At 50.4% G+C, this 17646-nt stretch overlaps 4 protein-coding genes across 4 annotated transcripts; 3 read left to right on the top strand and 1 right to left on the bottom strand.

Annotated features, from left to right (window-relative positions):
- Nucleotides 1–2172: 2172 nt before the first annotated feature.
- B0J16DRAFT_259642 (major facilitator superfamily domain-containing protein) lies at nt 2173–3798 on the top strand (the record flags this gene model as incomplete). Its single annotated transcript, XM_046123216.1, has 2 exons — nt 2173–3308; nt 3333–3798. 2 exons carry the CDS (start codon nt 2173–2175, stop codon nt 3796–3798), a joined length of 1602 nt encoding a protein of 533 aa, XP_045989290.1.
- Nucleotides 3799–6029: 2231 nt separating this feature from the next.
- On the top strand, nt 6030–8183 carry B0J16DRAFT_313972 (uncharacterized protein; the record flags this gene model as incomplete). Its single annotated transcript, XM_046125161.1, has 1 exon — nt 6030–8183. One exon carries the CDS (start codon nt 6030–6032, stop codon nt 8181–8183), a length of 2154 nt encoding a protein of 717 aa, XP_045989289.1.
- A 1432-nt stretch (nt 8184–9615) lies between these two features.
- B0J16DRAFT_328739 (uncharacterized protein) lies at nt 9616–12227 on the bottom strand. The gene has a single exon (XM_046126259.1). It carries the CDS (start codon nt 11928–11930, stop codon nt 9900–9902), a length of 2031 nt encoding a protein of 676 aa, XP_045989288.1. The 5' UTR covers nt 11931–12227; the 3' UTR covers nt 9616–9899.
- Nucleotides 12228–12332: 105 nt separating this feature from the next.
- On the top strand, nt 12333–14234 carry B0J16DRAFT_378093 (uncharacterized protein; the record flags this gene model as incomplete). The annotated part of the gene is made up of 1 exon (XM_046130895.1): nt 12333–14234. The coding sequence occupies one exon, from the start codon at nt 12333–12335 to the stop codon at nt 14232–14234; it is 1902 nt and encodes a 633-aa protein (XP_045989287.1).
- Between the last annotated feature and the right edge of the window lie 3412 nt (nt 14235–17646).

Here is a 17646-nt window from a genome sequence, read left to right as displayed (position 1 = left end):
AAGGATTCGATCTGCCATAAAGTCACCTAACCCAGGAAATAACGTGACGACACTAACTGAATGTCCCTGAACTACCTAAAGAGCCTCCATCACAGTGCAACATTGACATCCATGCTGTGGATGCTTTGTGATCATGCGGAGTAAGCCCGCAGTGACATTCTAATGCCACGCTTTTCGCCATTATTATTGTTGTTTCGAATCTTATATGATGACATGTTCTGCACTGGGCGTACAACCGGAATACATACCGGCCTTCACCGAAAGAGCACGGAGCATAGTTTCCCTCTCCTCACCATCAGGCCAGGGATCGACTTGGCGGAATGTGTTTTTGGTGGAGAAAAAAAGGTGTTTGCCTTGGACAATTAATACTACACCCTCATTAGAGCCAGGGTATTGTCGTACCTACGGAGGTTCTGCCCCGATGAGTCATGGGGAGTTCATGCTGGGAGTGAGCATCGCGATGGTTGATCGTGAGATATATCACCTCGTAGCATGGATGTGAGGCCATCGTGAAGCACCGAGCATATCTCACGCCTACGGTTCCAAGACCTTGTCGAAGCAAGTTAGAGAAGCTACGCCGCATGATGCCATTTGGCCCGGTGGCCGAAACACAGGGGGTGCAAAAGACAGGAGTGCTCTCATGTTTGTAAGAAGTAAGAGGAAGGGTAAGAAATAAGCAAAAAAGAAGTGAAGCTATCGTCAGAATCTGGATGTCTCGTGCTACACGCCGATGGATCGCCGACTGGGCATCAACAAAAGATCAAAAAGAACGGGCAGACGGTGCCCTGCAGGAATGTTAAAGCCGGACTCGGGGGCAGGGGACCCCAAAAATTGCCTAAAGAGGAAACATCAGGACAAGACCTGCAGAGCGCCTGTGCTTTTGGTGAATATGGCATTACGTCAAGCGCCGATGGAGAGAAAGAAATAAAGATGGCAGTTAATTAATAGCGGACGCTCATTCTATCCAGTACCGGCAGGTGGTTAGTTTATTGCGGGATGAGTTTGCGGGGAAGTTACCTACTGGCAGGGCTTGTAAAGAGGGAAGGAGGCGGATCGATGAAGAATTTTAGAAGGAAGAACCAAGGCGAACGTTTGACCTTGATTTTCTTAACACTCAAGTCAGGTACAGTATGGAATAAAACATCCGGCCAGACAGATTTAATGCACGATCGTAACATAATCACATAAAAGATCGACATGCGTTGTGTTATGTTGGTTGGTGACACGATCAGAAAAAATTGATCCTATTCCCGTGTAAGTGGAAGCAGAAGTAGAATCTTCATCTTCACCCTCCATTAGCATTTAGCAGGGGCGTTTCCTGTAGAGAAGCTTCCATAAAAATTCTACTCTAAATCTCGATATGAGACGCCTGATTCGTCATTGACCGTGGCGCCGTGTCATATCCACGTGGGGCCGGCCTTGACACTGACTAACTGATCTACATACAGGGTTTGAACTTGAATACTTTCTCGGTCCGGGAGTTTACAGCTTATCGGCCTCCCCAGCTCATGATGTTCAGAGAGACTCAATTAGAGTATAACTATGTTACTTTGATTGCGATTCTGATAATCTCATAAATTTGCCCTGTCTTCTCAAGTAAAGAGGTCGTCGAGTTGGCGACCGTTGATCAGCTCGATATTATACTTTTTTATGGGTCCGGGGAGATGAAAAGCTTAGGAGGCGAGTATCAATCGGACATTCTAGTCCAGTTAGGTACTATTCAGCTCAGACTTGCGTGGGGGAAGAAACCGAAAAGCAGCTGAATCTGGTATTCATAACACATTCCGGAGCTTTCCTCCGGCCGGTCTGGGGAAAAGGGTTCAGTGCACACGGTAGGTATACCCTCACCTGGAGAACTTGACGTCAACTTAACACAACCAAGGCCACTATGGTGGAGATAGCTCACCTCAAAACACCTCAGACATACACAATCGCAAAGTAAACGATTTCATCATGATGCAAAACGCAAATATGGGAGAATCATCGAGACATATAAATAAAAGACGAGACTCTGGCTCTTCAATGCCATTACTCCAGGCATATCCCTCTGGACAGCACTACAACACTGGTCTCTCTTCTTCTTCTTCTCGTCATCCTCCTCCTGTCTCACCACCATCTTCCCAGTCCTACGGGAGAGTCACAAAGATGGCCACTCAAACAATGGACAGGGTCATGTCCTATGTGACATTCAAGCCTGATATCGGCTCCGACAGATACGAAGCTCCCTACATCAACGACCAGGGATATGTCGACTTCTCCCCCGATGACCTCGAGAACCCACGAAATTGGTCCAAGACACGACGATGGGGAATCACATGTCTTGCTGTTTTTCTCGCCATGAATGGAAACTTTGCATCGAGTATTTTCTCAGGCAGTGTCGATTCTGTTGTGGAAGAGTTTGGAGTTTCAACTGTTGCCGCGAGCTTGACGACGTCCATGTTCCTTCTTGGTTTCTGTGCCGGGCCCTTTGTCTTTGCACCCCTTTCCGAGTTTTATGGTCGCCGGTGGATCTTCTACATCACTTTTATCGCCTACATGGCCTTCAACTTTCTCTGCGCTTTCCCCACAAACTTCGGATCGCTCCTCGTCGGAAGATTCCTAGCTGGTGTCTTCATCTCCGCCCCACTGAGCACCACCCCCGGAGTCCTGGTCGATCTATGGGACCCCATCGAGCGAGGGAATGCTACTGGAATCTTCAGTTTGGCCTCCTGGGTGGGACCTTCTCTGGGCCCTGTTGTCTCTGGCTTTGTTCAGCTCAAGAAAGACTGGAGATGGGGCATGTACTCTGTCCTTTGGCTCGGAGGCGCGACCGTTCTTCTCATGTTTCTGATTCCCGAGACGCATACGCCCACTATCTTGGCCAAGAAGTCTAAGCGAGCTCGAAAGTCCGGCATATCAGGATATGAACATGTTGTTACGGAGGGCGAAGAGGATGCGCCTAGCCTCGCTCAAGTTTACAAGCTTGCTCTTACACGGCCCTGGATTCTCATGTTCGACCTGATTTCCCTCCTATGCTCCATCTACACCTGCATCGTCTTCACTCTTCAGTTCATGCTTTTCAGCATCTATCCTATTGTTTTCAGAGACATGAGGGGCTGGAACGCTGGCGTTTCGCAGCTACCCCTGCTTGGCCAGGTCGTGGGAGCTGTCCTAGGAACTATTGTCATCTTCGTCGACAGTGAGCGACGACGAAGCAAGGATGCGGCTGGAAAGGTTCTCTTGCCAGAGGATCGACTTCTCATGGCCATATTTGGAGGTGTTGCCTTCCCTATCACCATGTTCTGGCTTGCATGGTCAGCTAATTACAAGTAAGTTTCTCTCCATGTCCTTAGCAAACAACAGTTACTAATACTAAGCAGTGCTGTCCCCTGGATTGTCCCTACTCTCGCAGGCACATTCCTCTCTGCCGCTCTTATGCTTGTTTACGTTGCCATTATCAATTACCTCACCGACACCTACGCCTCATACGCAGCGTCTGTCATTGCCGCAAACACGGTTGCCCGATCCGCTGGTAGCGCTGCTGCCCCCCTGTTCACGACTCAAATGTTTACTGCTCTTGGTGTTGGCGGCGGAGGCTCCCTCATCGGAGGAGTTGCAACTCTGTTGGCTTTCATCCCATTTGTATTCTTCTGGTATGGCGCTCGCATCCGAAAGAAGAGCAAGTACGCCCTTGTTGAGCCCGAACAGATGGACAAGATGGATGAGGAGGCCGATCCCACTGACTACGGTGTCGACGCTGATGAGACCCATCACGCGGGTGATATGGACCAACCCCAGAGCAAGTCCGGAGATGCATGATTTACGAACAAAAGCCATCATTATTTGTACCACTAGACTTTTGCATTTAATGCTGTTTTACACCTGGAAAAATCGTGGGATACGATTTCTTTTTTTACGGAGTTGGGGGTTTCAGGAGAAGGGTCTAATAGCTTGGGTTTGGCTTGTTTGGGTCATGCAGCATTGATAAAGCATATATGAGATTTCTTTTCTTGGGCTCTAGAGTGGTTTTGGTACGGAATTGGTTCATTCAATATGTTGGTATACAAATAGCGTGTTATCATCAATTTCAACTCTTACCTTATACAAGCAAGCTATATTATGAATAGAGGGAAGCGTAATTTTGCTGTGTTCGGTTGCAAAGAAGACACTTGAAAGCACAAAATGATCATTTTGATAACATTAAGCAACTGCCGAGTCATTGACCATAGGTAAGGCTGAATCATAATTACAGTACAGTACGCCTAGTGGCTCGTTAATTCAACCTCGTTTAGTCTCGTAATAGAGACGTCATTACAACCTCACATTCAGACCCTAATCAACAATTTATGGAAAATATGGGCCTTGTGATGGATAATTGATGAACACGATATGCTTCAGACACCATGTTTCTCTGAACGGTGTGGCTGATGGCACAAAAACGTGGCTAAATGGGTCATGAACTATCATCAGCAGGCACCGTTTGTTGCGTCACATGTTGTAGCCGTCAAATCAGTCAAAGTTCAGTTCGGTGCGAAGGAAAACAGGCGATTGGACAGTCTAACTTCCCGCCCGGCTTGTCTTGTCTGCCTAGTCCGAGTTTCACACGAGTGACAAATGCTTCTAGAAGAGAACAACTGACAACTCATCAAGAGTGGCAAAATCGGTCCCAGAACTAGGACAAGCACCTAATCGAGGGTCCTGAATATGCAGGCATCCTCCCTTTTGCGAGGTTTCACGAACGGCCTATCACTCCGAGGAACGACTTGTGAGTCCTCGTTTCAAGATGATCACTGCTGTTTAGAGTGTGCCTTGGGTAGAGAGCCAATTACCATGGCCGGGACAGGGTGAGGCTCTAAACAGTTGACCTTTGAGTGGTTGACAATAAATCAACAGAGCAGAACCGAATCCGAAGACACGGAGCGTCCGATGACCCGGTCAATTGCCAATGCCAACTACCGCAAGAGAGCGGAGAAGAGACCCTGCCAACGTCACTTCTCTGTTAACTCTATCGCGTTCGGTGTTGCGGGGCGTTGAGATGATACCGTAGTTGAAGTGGAATAGTTATATGCACGATAGCTGTGGCGCAGTTGCTGATAAAGAGAAGCAATTCAAAGGTCTACTGTACTGGGCTGTGCTGAATGCCCAGCTGGCTGTCGAATGCCGCGCCCAGCACGTCCAAGACCTTCTAGTGGGCCTTGCAAGGCATTAACCCCTGTCTAATAGCGTCAGCGCTGTGCGTCCAACTTCCCGCGAACCCCTCTTCATTACGTCGTTGGTTTCGCCCCGCTTATACGTAACTGCCCGCTTTACCTCAACTTACCTCTAGATACCTATGTCTGTGAGAGGAAGGAAAGAAGCGGGAAAGAAAGAAGCGGGAAGGGAAAAGAGAGGGAAAAGAGAAAGAGCTCGGGCTACCGTGAAAAAAATAGCCTGATCATCATAGTAAAACAACCAACACACAGTCAAGCCGGCCTGAGCTATTGTAACGCAGCCTAACCGAAATCGCTTCCAAGGCTCTTAAAGTTGCGTCAAAAGTCACCTACATGCGTCCAAGGATACCTGCTAAGGCATGGGTCAAGGAAGCCACCCGACTGCTTCTGTTGCTGCCTTCCGTATCCCATTGATGCCCATCCACCCACCAAACTAAAGTAAAGCAAATGAGGCTTTGTCCACTAGCAGTCTGCTCTTGCTGTCTATAGCCCACTTTCTGTTCTTGTTCCCGTTCCATCCATCCAGTCGACTGAGTCCTACAGTAGGTAGGCGCACAGGTGCAGTGCCTTCTCACCCTTGTTGCAATCCCAAAGGACCCTGTTTTGCTTGGGCCTGCCCTTGGCTGTGGCTGGGCTTCTCTTGCCAAGTGCTTTTCTTGATCTGCTCCTCCCGCCACATCCATCATCTTTCCTTTTCTTCCTTGCATTGCCAGAATCTTACAACTCTGCATTAACAACACCCAACACCATTCATCACCAATATCAACTATATACCAGAAATCGACCATTATATCACCACTGGAACATAGCGACAACAAAGGAATTACACACACCGTACTAATGGCCAACTACGACCCGTATGATCGGGATTACTCTCGCCGCTATGTGCGGGAGGAACGTCGAGAAGACCCCCGTTACCTTGATCCTCGAGATTCTTTTAGCACCAAATCTCATCGCGAGATTGTTCCCCGCGGGCGCGAGGATAGTGATCTGTCGATAGAGGAGGTTCGCCGGGAGTTTCCCCCACCCGGCACCCGCGATATCCGTCGTGCTAAATCCGCCGGACCAAATTACTACGAAGAAGAATACGAATATCGTCGGGGTTATGACCCTCGCGACCGCGACCGCGACTATGATCGCCGTTCTCACCGAGGACACTCTAGCCCTTACTACGAAGATGAGGAGCGCAAGCCCAAGTCCAAAGGGATGTCAAAGAATGAAAAGATCATTGCAGCCGTTGCTGGTGCCGCCCTTTTGGCAGGTGGTAAGGAGTTGTACGATCGTCGTGAAGCCAAAGAGGAGCGCACTGAAGTCCAACGTAACCCTCTCTCAACCGCAGCTTTAGCTGGAGTTGGCGCTTTAGCTGCTTACCAGGGTGCTCAATTCTACAACAAGCAGCAGGCCAAGAAGGATCAAAAGGCCAATATGATCCTTCAACGAGGCCGTGACGGTTACTACAGCGATTATTACTCGGATGAAGACGAAAGCCCAAAAGAGAAGAAGGGTCATAAAAACTTCCTTGAAAGTGCCATTGCAGCTACTGGTCTCAGTGCTGCTGTCAAGAGTCTTACCGGTGGTGGCTCTGATGACAACAAGAGCCGCCGCGGAGGTAGCCCCTCTAGTGAGCGGTCTCGCTCACACGCTGGTGGCAGCAGTGGTGCGAACAAGGTCCAGAAGGCTGCCATGGCGTCTCTTCTCGCTGGTGCCACAGAGGCCTTCCGTGTCGCCAAGGAACCTGGTGGCTGGAAGGGCGAGAAGACCAAGCGCATCCTTACCGCTGCGGCTGGTGCCGCAGCTGTTGATACAGCAACTGACGACAAAGGCGGAAAGCTGGGTCTGGCAGAAGCTGTTATCGGCGGCTTGGTCGGCAACCGCTTGATCAACGGTTCAAGGAACGACATCGAAGAGGACCGTAAGACTGGTCGTAGCCGCTCCCGCTCCCGCGCTCGATCCAAATCCCAGGGTGGAGGCTCTGGCGGAGCAAGTGGTCTCGCTGCCCTTGCAACAGCTGGTCTAGGTGCCCTCGGCGCGAAGAAGGTTTTGGATCGGTCAAGATCACGATCCAGGAGCCGTAGCGTAAGAGGAAGGGGCAGAAGCGCCTCATACAGTCCGTCCCCGGACCGACGTCGTCAGCGTAGCCGAAGCCGTAGCGTCGTTGACAAGGCTCGCAACGGCCTGGCTAAACTTGGTCTTGGGGCCGGCGCTGGCGCTGGTGCAGGTGCCGCCGACGACTACCAGCGACGCCGCGATCAGGATGACTTTAGCGAACGTGGTGGCAGTCGCTCCCGCCGATACTCGGATGATATGTACGATGATCGACGATATGGCAACAATCGAGACTACTACGATGACGACCGGTCCTACCGTGAGAAGCCCAGAGAAAGGCGACGGGGAGGACGTTCCGATTACTCCGCTTCATCATCAGATATCGGAGATTCTGACGAAGACGAGCAGCGAGCAAAGAAAATGAGAGGTAAGCAAATTGTCACCACAGGCTTAGCGGCCGTGGCCACTATCCATGCAGCGCACGAGGTCTATTCTAGTATGGAAAAACGGAATGCCAGACACAAGGCCGTCAAAGAGGGACGGCTGAGTGAGATTGATGCCAAGAAACTCAAGACCAAAGCGATCATGCAAGACGCCGCATCAGTAGGCATTGCCGCTATGGGTATCAAGGGAGCTCTGTCTGAGATGAAAGAAGCCAAGGACTTGACAAAAGAGTGCAAGCAGTTCAACCAAGAGAAAGCTCGTCGTCATGAGAAACGATTGCAACGGCGTATGAGACAACAATCAATGGGCGATGGCCGGAGAAGAGCCGACAGCTGGGCTCCTTCGTCTCGGAGGGTTGACGGGTACGACTCGGATATCGAGCATGAATACTTTGACCCCCGGGATTACGGAGGCAAACCCTACAGAGGCAACACTTTCCCTGCAGAACCATATGGGACGGACGCATACAAGAGGAATCCCAATGGGTTGCCGTCTCCCTATTGAGCACTCTGTTGAACCTGCAAAGCATCTCCTTTCTCGCAAAACATCACAGCACATAAACTCATGACTTATGACGAGACGACTATGGCTCATGCTAAACCTGGAGCCCAACATACAGAAGTTTTATTGGACAAATGGCAATTGGAAACAAAACAGGGAACTTGGGAAGAGAAGGAAATTGGGTGCGAATATGACCTACGGCGCTGTGTGGTGTAGCGGTTGTTTTGCTGCTAAGACCCCTCTGATGCATCAGATAGATGAAGCACACTTGCTTTCTCCCCGCAACCATGCCCACATTTGTTTCACACGTGTATTCAAGACAAAGACTAACGACGATGATTACATTAGACCATCGCCGATATTGAGCCAGTGGCTCGATTTCTGCAGATATAGGCGAAAGCCTATGCCCCCATGGGGTAAGCAGCCTGTCCTGAAAACGAAAAAGCAGGCCTCGGAGCCATATCCCGGCAGACCGGCACATGCATAGATACCGTCCAACGACAAGATGCATGGTCACGTTCCACTACAGAAGTGATTGGGGTCTAGAAGGACCCTAGAATTTGGGAAATTGAGCGGGAGAGCTACGTTGACCCAACGAGATGCGATGAGATGGGCGGTAAGAAAGGGCAGGGAAGTGAATCTGGTGACGGAAAGTCACTGTATGCACGATGATGACGGGTGGGAACGCGGCTACCCGGCCTCGGGAAGAACGGCTTTTTTGGGGGGTGTTGCAGATCAAGTCTCGGCGATTGGACAAAGTGCAACGAGATCGGGAATGAGTCTGGGAAAAAAGAGGTAAGACAGGTGTCTCCTGACGGGATGTGGGCAACGAAACGATATGACATGATGGATATGGATATGGATATGATGCCTTTTCTTTTGTTTTCTTTTTGTCGTGGATTTTCGATATGTTACTCTGGATACGAAATATGGTACTTGGGTTGGATCTCGCCTAGGACCTATGACATCTTGACGAATCATGATCTATAATGAACAAGCCTGGCTTATGAAAATGTTTCCCCCTTCTTCTTATTTCCTGGGCGAGGATGCTGTCCTATTGTAACCCTCTAATTGATCTCGCATGATAATAACGCGGCACGATATGATTCGACTAGAACGAGAGTGAAACATCCAGTAAGCTTCACTTTTTCTTTTCTAGGGGCAGGTCTTGTCTCACTTGGATAGAACAATCAAGATCCTTTTCCTGTATCCGTACCTGCCGCTCATTGTACGATATCAGATATGTACCCTGGCACCTTCCCCCCATGAAATGCCCTGGCTTATCCGTACTTGACCTTGGTTCTAGCTTTAGAGCTAAATTTGTGCCAAGACGTCATCGCACTATGACGTCAAGCTAAGTATCCACGTACGATGGATGCATGTTTAGGCATCTAGTGTTCGATAATTCAGTCACAAGGCATTCATTTATGTGCGCAATGTAATCCGCGTCTTGGGGAAGTTGAATAGTAATAAAATTGAACTCCGTGCCGATTCTGTAAGTCAAGGGACCGTCTTGTCTGGTCACGATATGAAACAAATATCGAGGACAAACTTAGATAATATTATGCTCGTAGGCAGATAATTATAATAGCTTGAGAGACGCATGATCCGAGCTGGGTGGTGCTGGTACTATCATTATATACGGATGAGCGTGATGTTCCGATCTTGGGTACCAGTATCTGCTTGCTTCCTCTATCTGCAATACCTTCAAGTATGCTCTCATGCGTCGAGCGCTCCTCCTGCCTGCTTCCAGCTCTGCGCCTTAGAGAAAAGGTTGGAGAAATTGGCTGCTTGCTTATCGTCGGCAGGGAAGACATAGTCGATGTACTCCTCCCACGAGTCATCGTCGAGCTTTCGCCGTCTCGTGGTCTTGCGTGGCATCTGTTTCTGCACCGCCTCAACATCCTCTGCAGAGCCATGAGTACGCTCGAACGATAACCAGGCGTTGAGAAGTGACACGCATTCTTCCTTAAGGTCCCGGTCTCGCATGCTCTTGTGCGCTCGCTTGAATACCTCGCGTGCCCTTGTCTTGGCTTCTTCGCTGACTGGCTGCTCCTCGTCTCCTTCTTCCTCGTCGCCCTCGGGGATGTTGATCTCGAAGTGTGCGTAGCTGATCCAGACCTTGACGTGATCCGTTTTCTCCAAAAGACGCTCGTACAATTTCCGCGTGTTAACGTACTCGCCTTCCTCCTCCTCGAAATCGATGTATGCTTTCCACAGCAGTTCGGGCATATCAAGCTGCTGTTGATGAACTGCAAGCTCAAAAATGGCGCGTGTGCGATCCAGATCATCCAAACCACGCTCCAGCTCCGCGAACTTAATCCAGGTCTGGCAGTTGGCAGGGTTGAATTCGATATGCTTCTCGTAGAGGGTACGGCACCGCACGAACTCAAACAACTTGCGCTCCAAATCGACGTAGCCGTTGAAGATCTTGTCCTTGGGGCACATGCCGATGGCACGTCCGAGAAGCTTTCGCGCCGCAGTAAGTTCGCCCTGTCGAATCTCGAATTGCGCCGCCATGAGCCAGATTTTAGCAAATGTAAACCGCTTGTGTGGGATCAGACCTAAGCACGTGTTGTAGATCTGCCTTGTCCGCTCTATATCCCGGCCTTCCATCTCTTCCCATATGGCGTAGAAAATCCACAGATAGATGTATCGTCTCCAATGACGCTTCTCCTGTGTTGGGGGAACCTGAGCAACTGCTCTCTCGTATACGTCTCGGATTCGGTCGGAGTCTTGAGAAGTTTCCTCGAGCTTTGCGTAGTCGAACCAAGCATCGTAGTTCTTGGGGTTTTCTTTGATTAGTTCTTCGTAATGCCCTCTTCTCTTGGACAGAACAACGTCCTCTACCCCATCCTTGTCGCCGAATTGCTTCTCGAAGGTTGTGTAAGCCTTATGGAGAATCATCGACTTGGATTTCGGTAAAAGCTTCTCGGCGTACTTGTATATCGCTCGAGCGCGCTCATACTCTTTTAGCTTGGCCTCAAATCGAGCATAGGCAATGAACAATTTCTCATCGACAAATTCGTCGCCTAGCGCCTGGAGTGTCTCGAGTGCCTCGCCGAATACTTCCCGAACCTGATCGCTAGTGCCGTATTCCTCTTCGAATTTGGCCCATTTGATCCAGTTCCGGGCATGAGGGTGGACTATGGTAAAAGTGCGAAAGATCTCTCGTGCTCGTTCGAATTCGCCGTATCGCTTCTCCAGCTTGATGTAAGAACTCCATGCGGCCTCGTCAGGCCTCCATTGCATCCACCGATCAAAGACTTGACGTGTACCGGGAATATTACCCAGCATCTCCTCCATGTACACATATTTGTACCAGATCTTGTCGACTCGTGGCAAGCGTGACACGGCTCTGTCTAGTAGGTTCCGCGCATGGTTGATGTTTCTCGATTTCATCTCTGACTCAATATAACGAACCCACAGCTGGACGTTATTGGGGTGGGCATCGAGAGCGCGCTCAAAGATGGACTCGGCGCGCTTGAACTCCTTCTGCTCGAGCTCCCATTGCGCATAGCGCATCCAGTTGTTCAAATTGAGTCTGTTTCGTCGAACATAGTCCTCGAACTCCTTTCTTTTCCTTCCTTGGTATTCATGAAGCTCTTCCAAATCAGCGAAGCGCTGAGTGGGCGCTTGAACTCCAACTTCTTGCCGGTCAACAGCTTCTCGTAAAAGCTGCTCGGCGCTGATCTGGACAGGCGCAGCGGCCTTATTCTTGACCCTTGGGGGCCCCCTAGATGACTCCATCTTGTACTATACAGCTTTGATCAATCGGGTGATGGAGACAGTGCAGCTGGTGCAAAGCCAAGTTGGGCGAAGAAGGAGGTTGAGAAAGAATGACGGTTGACCAGGATGGATGGATAAAGTCGAGGTCAACAGCGACGCGACAAGCAAGGCGGGCTCAAAAATTCAGGTACAGTTCGCAGGGGGTTTAGTACGAACCTAGACCACTGGAGCTGAATCTAGCAAATGAAAAACAAGCATTGCTGCAGCTGCTCCATAATTTTGACTGTCTGTTGTGTGGCGCTCATAGGCAGTCTAAGCCTCACGGCCTGCCTGGTCAAGTCAAATATTTAGCTACTCCATGATTTACTTCGCGACAATCACTTTTGTTCATCCACATCACCCTCTTTAATACACACCGTCATCATGTCGAACGACGCGGACGATCTCCTCCTGGACTTTGCAGACTCAGGCGACGAAGCTGAAGAGGAGCAAAACGATGGTCTTGTCAAAGATCAAGAGGCCACTGGTGATCGCGAAGGCGATCGCGATGCAATGGAAGTAGACGGAGACGCCGCAGCAAAGGGCGACGATGAATCCGATGCCGAACTGAGCGACATAGAAGACTCTGAGGCGACAAAGGCCAAGGTTGAGAAGATGCAGCTTGGAGGAGTCAAAGATGTTCGAAGCGTGGCCAGCTTGATGCAGACACTGGAACCAGTTCTTGAGGTTAGTACTAACTCCCCCTTTATTGTTTCAACGGTCGCGTCTTTAGGGACGATTCGTTTACATCAGTTGGTTTGGCGGAATAGTCCTGACGTATTACCTCGAACGCTACAGAAAATCGCACATTTCCGATCGCAAGCCGCGACGCAAAACACCAACATTGGAAACATCGAAGATCATCCCGAATACCATCTCTTGACACAGTCGAACAGTCTTTCGACCCAGATTGACGGAGAGGTTGCCGTCGTCCACAAATTCATCCGTGATCACTACTCGACACGATTCCCCGAACTTGAACGGCTGGTCACAACACCACTCGAGTATGCCAAGGTCGTCACCATCATAGGAAACGGGCCGTTGGACTCGGAGAGTATCAAAGCTCTACAGACTTCAACCGACAACCCCATGGGAATAACTCTCAAGTCTGTCCTCGATGGACCCTCACTCATGATTGTGACAGTCGAGGCCACGACGTCCAAAGGTCATGAGATGACCCCAGAGGAGCTTCAGCGCGTTTATAAAGCATGCGAGATGGTCATATCTCTTTTCCAAGCCAAGCAGACGTTAGCAGAGTATGTTCAGTCACGCATGAATATCTTTGCGCCCAATTTGACCGCTCTCATCGGTTCCCTTACAGCTGCCCAGCTTCTCAACGCAGCAGGCGGACTCACGGGTCTTTCAAAGACGCCTGCTTGCAATATCGCCAACTGGGGGTCCAAGAAGAAGCAAGCGGGACTGGCTACAAATACCGGTGTTCGGCAGCAAGGTTACCTCTTCAACTCAAAAATGATTCAGGATATCCCTAGCGACCTGAGGAAGCAGGCGCAGAGAATCGTATCAGCTAAGCTAGTCCTAGCTGCCCGAGTTGATCGTATACATTCAAGCCCGGACGGTTCTACAGGAGAGGAGCTCAAATCGGCATGCCTCGAGCGCCTTGAGAAGTTGACAGAAGCACCTCCCAACAAGGGTCAACGTGCTCTTCCAGTACCAGACGACAAGCCATCCCGCAAGCGAGGTGGACGACGTGCCCGTAAGGCAAAGGAGGCACTCGCCATGACAGATCTTCGCAAACAGCAGAACCGCATGGCCTTTGGCAAGGAGGAGAGCGAGGTCGGTTATGGCACTGGCGAATCGACTGTCGGTATGGGCATGATCGGACAGTCAAACGACGGACGTATCCGCGGTACCCAGATCGATCAACGTACACGCGCCAAACTGGGTGCCAAAAGCAAGGGCTGGGGTGGAAACAGCGCCGCGGGTGGTGCTGCCTCGTCTATCGGTGGTTTTGGTCAAGCATCCAACATTGATCTCAGAGGGCGTGGCTTGCGAGCTTCTGGTGTCGGCAGTACAGTTGGATCAGCGACAGGTACAGCGTCATCTCTGGCGTTTACCCCCGTCCAGGGTCTGGAACTCGTGGATCCCAAGATGCAGGCAGAGCTCAGCAAGAAGCGCAAGGCGGAGGAGGACAGATGGTTCAAGGGCGGTACCTTTACTCAAGTTGGAGGATCGTCGAACGGCAACGGGTTCAAGGTACCAGACCTTCCCGCAGCCAAGCGAGTCGATACAGGATCGACCAAATCGGGCTCCTCAACGGCGAAATAACCAAGCAGAATTTCATCATTTTTCATCACTTTTTCAGGGATGGTACGGTGCAGTACAGTATAGTACGGTACGACACAACATGTGACAGTATTGTACTGTGGAGGTGGATGTTAGGTCTGGATCGTTATGGGAAAGTACCCAAACAGCATGGGGAATTTGACATTTGCATCATCGCGATCATCGCCGATGATGTATGTATCGCATCAGCTTTTTCATTCGTGGAGCTGGTGCTGAACCCAGCTTGCACGTATCACAATGCGACGCCAGCCATAGCTAAAGCTACACCAAGCAACAACAACACGAGCACCAGAAAAAAAACCACAGAAAGAGCAATTATAATTTTTCCCAAGGCGGGTGTCCGGCGAACAAGGCGTTTCAGGGAGAGAGAACCCGCGAATCTCAAGAGCGGGGAAGGATGGAAAAGTAAATTAGTCGAACTTCAGTAGCTCAAATTCGATGGTAGTTCTGAAATGCATTGACTGATTATACAGAGAACTGGGCCTGAAATGGTTAATAAAAACAGGCTTTGTGAAAGTTTCGCACACAAGCCATAGTTGCTGGGTTGATACATACCTGGGTCTAGCAAGTAAGTGGACGGCTGAGGTAGTAGTATCCGTATAATGTAGGTTAGTCCAGAACCGGGGTAATTAAGAGAGAGTGTATAAATCACAAATCTCGATCGATCGACAGTGATCATCGAATCACCCATCAGCGTGACCTGTCAAACGGAAACATGGTCGCAGCATATTGGTCTCTTTTCTTTTTCAAAGGATTCTATGCCGCATCACGAGAGGCTCTTTGTGTTTCCAGCCGCACTAGGGATTCATTCCTAGGTTCCGAGACGTTGAAATGTTGGTATTACGGTTGGGCAGTGTAATGTAAGCATATGGTTAGCCGGCTGCCCTGATAGATTCGGCTGGGTTGCAGTTACAGGGTAACATGTGTTATCTAGGCTTCAGCCCGCTGTGGTGCAGCATATTCCTAGTTGTCGTCAACGGTAAGTACTGTACCAGAACCCTGCTGTTCTTCCGACAAGGGTAGTTCCTTTACACCGCCAGAAACACTTGTTTCAGGGTATCGAGATGTGAGAATGCCGTCTTGTGACTGCATACGTGCAACTTTCAAGCGTACAGGTACTGTATCTCGATATATGCACAAATTGCATTGCACTGCCACTCGCTGGAACAAGCAAAGTTGGCACGGCGAATGCTGGGCAGAGTTGGCAAGATCGATCGATTTCAATGCCTGGATCAACTCACCCCTTGATATTGTAGAGATTGACCCTGATTTCCTTCACCTGCTGACAATTGCAACTAGCCGCTAGGGCTCATACCATAGCAAGATCATCAACATCCTGAGAGATAGTGGATATGAGAATGAGGCACGAGGTTGTCAGGTTGTTCTCTTCCAGTTCTTTGACGCAGACTAACACTTATGAAGCTATGATTTAGGTTGGCCAAGAAGAGCATGGCCCTCCGCAAACTGTTGCATTGCGAACAGGAGCTTCCCACTGGTAGAAGAAGACATCATGGCGTGGTAGTCTATGAACCCCGCGTATCCGATTTCGAACAAGGGCTTTTGCTGCTCGTGGGCTAGCCCCCTTGTAGCAATCAGCAAAACATGGTAGGACAGCAACATAGAAAAGGCAATACGACAGCTGGAACGCCAGCTCACTATGACTGCGCAGTATTTCTAACGTTCAGCATCGAAGAGATTGAGGGCATGCGTGATCAACTGGGTATGATGGGTTACCATAGGGATATGTACCACATTCTGGCATGGGTTGAATGTTCAAAAAAAGATGGAGAACAACTCTACTACACAGATGAGTGAAGAAAGACGATATGTCCGAAGAACAGACGAGATTCCACAAAGCCCATGCCCCGGGAATTCCGGGGCAGAATCAGGAAGAACGACGCGCGGCGAAGCGGATCGAAGTGAGAAGTCATCACAGAAAGGCGGTGATAACCTGACCTGGCACGCACTTGCATGACCCCAGAGAACATCAAAGAACAAGACCCCGAGTAGCATCGGCAATGTTCAGTTGTTTGATGAGATTGCCAGCAACCAAGCAGACCCTCGCAATGCCCGGACTTGCTCCCACTGGCTCAGGCCGCCGGCTCGCCGCCTGGCTCCGGGCGACTGGTTTGGCGTACGGCTGGTTGCCGCTTGTGCCTGACAATCCATCCCCGAAGAACCAAGAATAATCTCGAGCTAGCGCTGTCATTGGCCCAGGTGATGTTGGACGTCCCGAGCAGAAGGGCCTAAACAAGCGAGAGAGGGCACGGCATCACATCATGGTTCAGCGGCGTCACAGGCGAGGTCCCCTAAATCCCCTTCTCTCCACTAGTCATCCTGTCCTAGAACCTAAGCTGGAAGTGGCCCCCTGCCTGCCATGTGTGCTTCGCTGGACCACTGTAGAGGTGCTTAGTGTACGCAGTAAGAGAATGATCGCCGGGGTCCTTGGTTTAGACGAGCCCCTTGTTCTCTCCGGGCCCTCTACTCCGGCGCCGTGTCTTCACCCCCCCCCCCCCCCTGTTGTGTCCACAGAAGCCCCAATACCCTTGAAATTCTGTCTCAAAGCCCCTCTGTCGCTGAGGCGGCGGGACCCTCTGGAGCCACGCGGACGGGACCGATGAGGCTGGCCTGCCAGGGCATCCGACACCAAGCGTGCTCCACCCAGGGCGACAGCAAGAAGCCCAAAAGGACCCGATTCCCCTCCCGTCTCAAGATCTTTACTGCGCGTCGTTGACTCGATCCCCTCCGATGCTTCGATCGCGCTCAGTGAGAACCGATGCGCTCCCACTGCCGCCATTGACCATGCCCCCCGCTGACCAGGGAAACGGAACCCTGGCTGAAATTCATTCAGCAACCAAGGAACTTGGCTGCTACAGCACTCTTGACTTTCGGTCATCTGCGTACAGTACCTTCCCCTGCGCTGACCGAACAGAGCCTGCACAGGCCTGGTTTTCTGGAAGACCCTCTATCTCCATGAACAGATTAACCTGACTACAAGCGCCGATGGTTAGATCTCGAAACTTTCCTATGGCCATCCAGAAGGAGCCTCTGAACCAATTCCCCATCTTGGAATGAAACGGCCGCCAGCATCCAAGGCAACACAACGCTCAATGGAACCAGCGACCGTTTCGGTTTTTCTTCCCTCCTCCCTTCTTCTGGCTGGTGTCGGACCTGAAGCCAGTCCTATTCATCTCGATGCCTAATTTGGTTACTTGGACATTGAATTCCCTTACATGGTGAGAGATTATGTCCATGCTCCCTCGTACCGTATCAAGAACTCTTGTTGTGGTCTGGGCGATTGCGTCATCAGTCAAATAGAAGGAATAACATGGCACAGAGGCCTGTCACTCCATGTAGAAACGGCCCATAGCTCATTACCCTAGACATGTTCGCT

The sequence above is a fragment of the Fusarium flagelliforme genome (assembly GCF_020744385.1).
Source record: "Fusarium flagelliforme strain FIESC 12 MPI-CAGE-AA-0113 chromosome Unknown B0J16scaffold_1, whole genome shotgun sequence".
In the NCBI taxonomy this organism is placed as follows: Eukaryota; Fungi; Ascomycota; class Sordariomycetes; order Hypocreales; family Nectriaceae; genus Fusarium; species Fusarium flagelliforme.
This window is presented reverse-complemented; position numbering and strand designations above follow the sequence as displayed.

Coding starts and splice junctions, on each gene's coding strand:
- B0J16DRAFT_328739 (XM_046126259.1), bottom strand. CDS start 11,930: ATGGAGTCATCTAGGGGGCCCCCAAGGGTCAAGAATAAGGCCGCTGCG.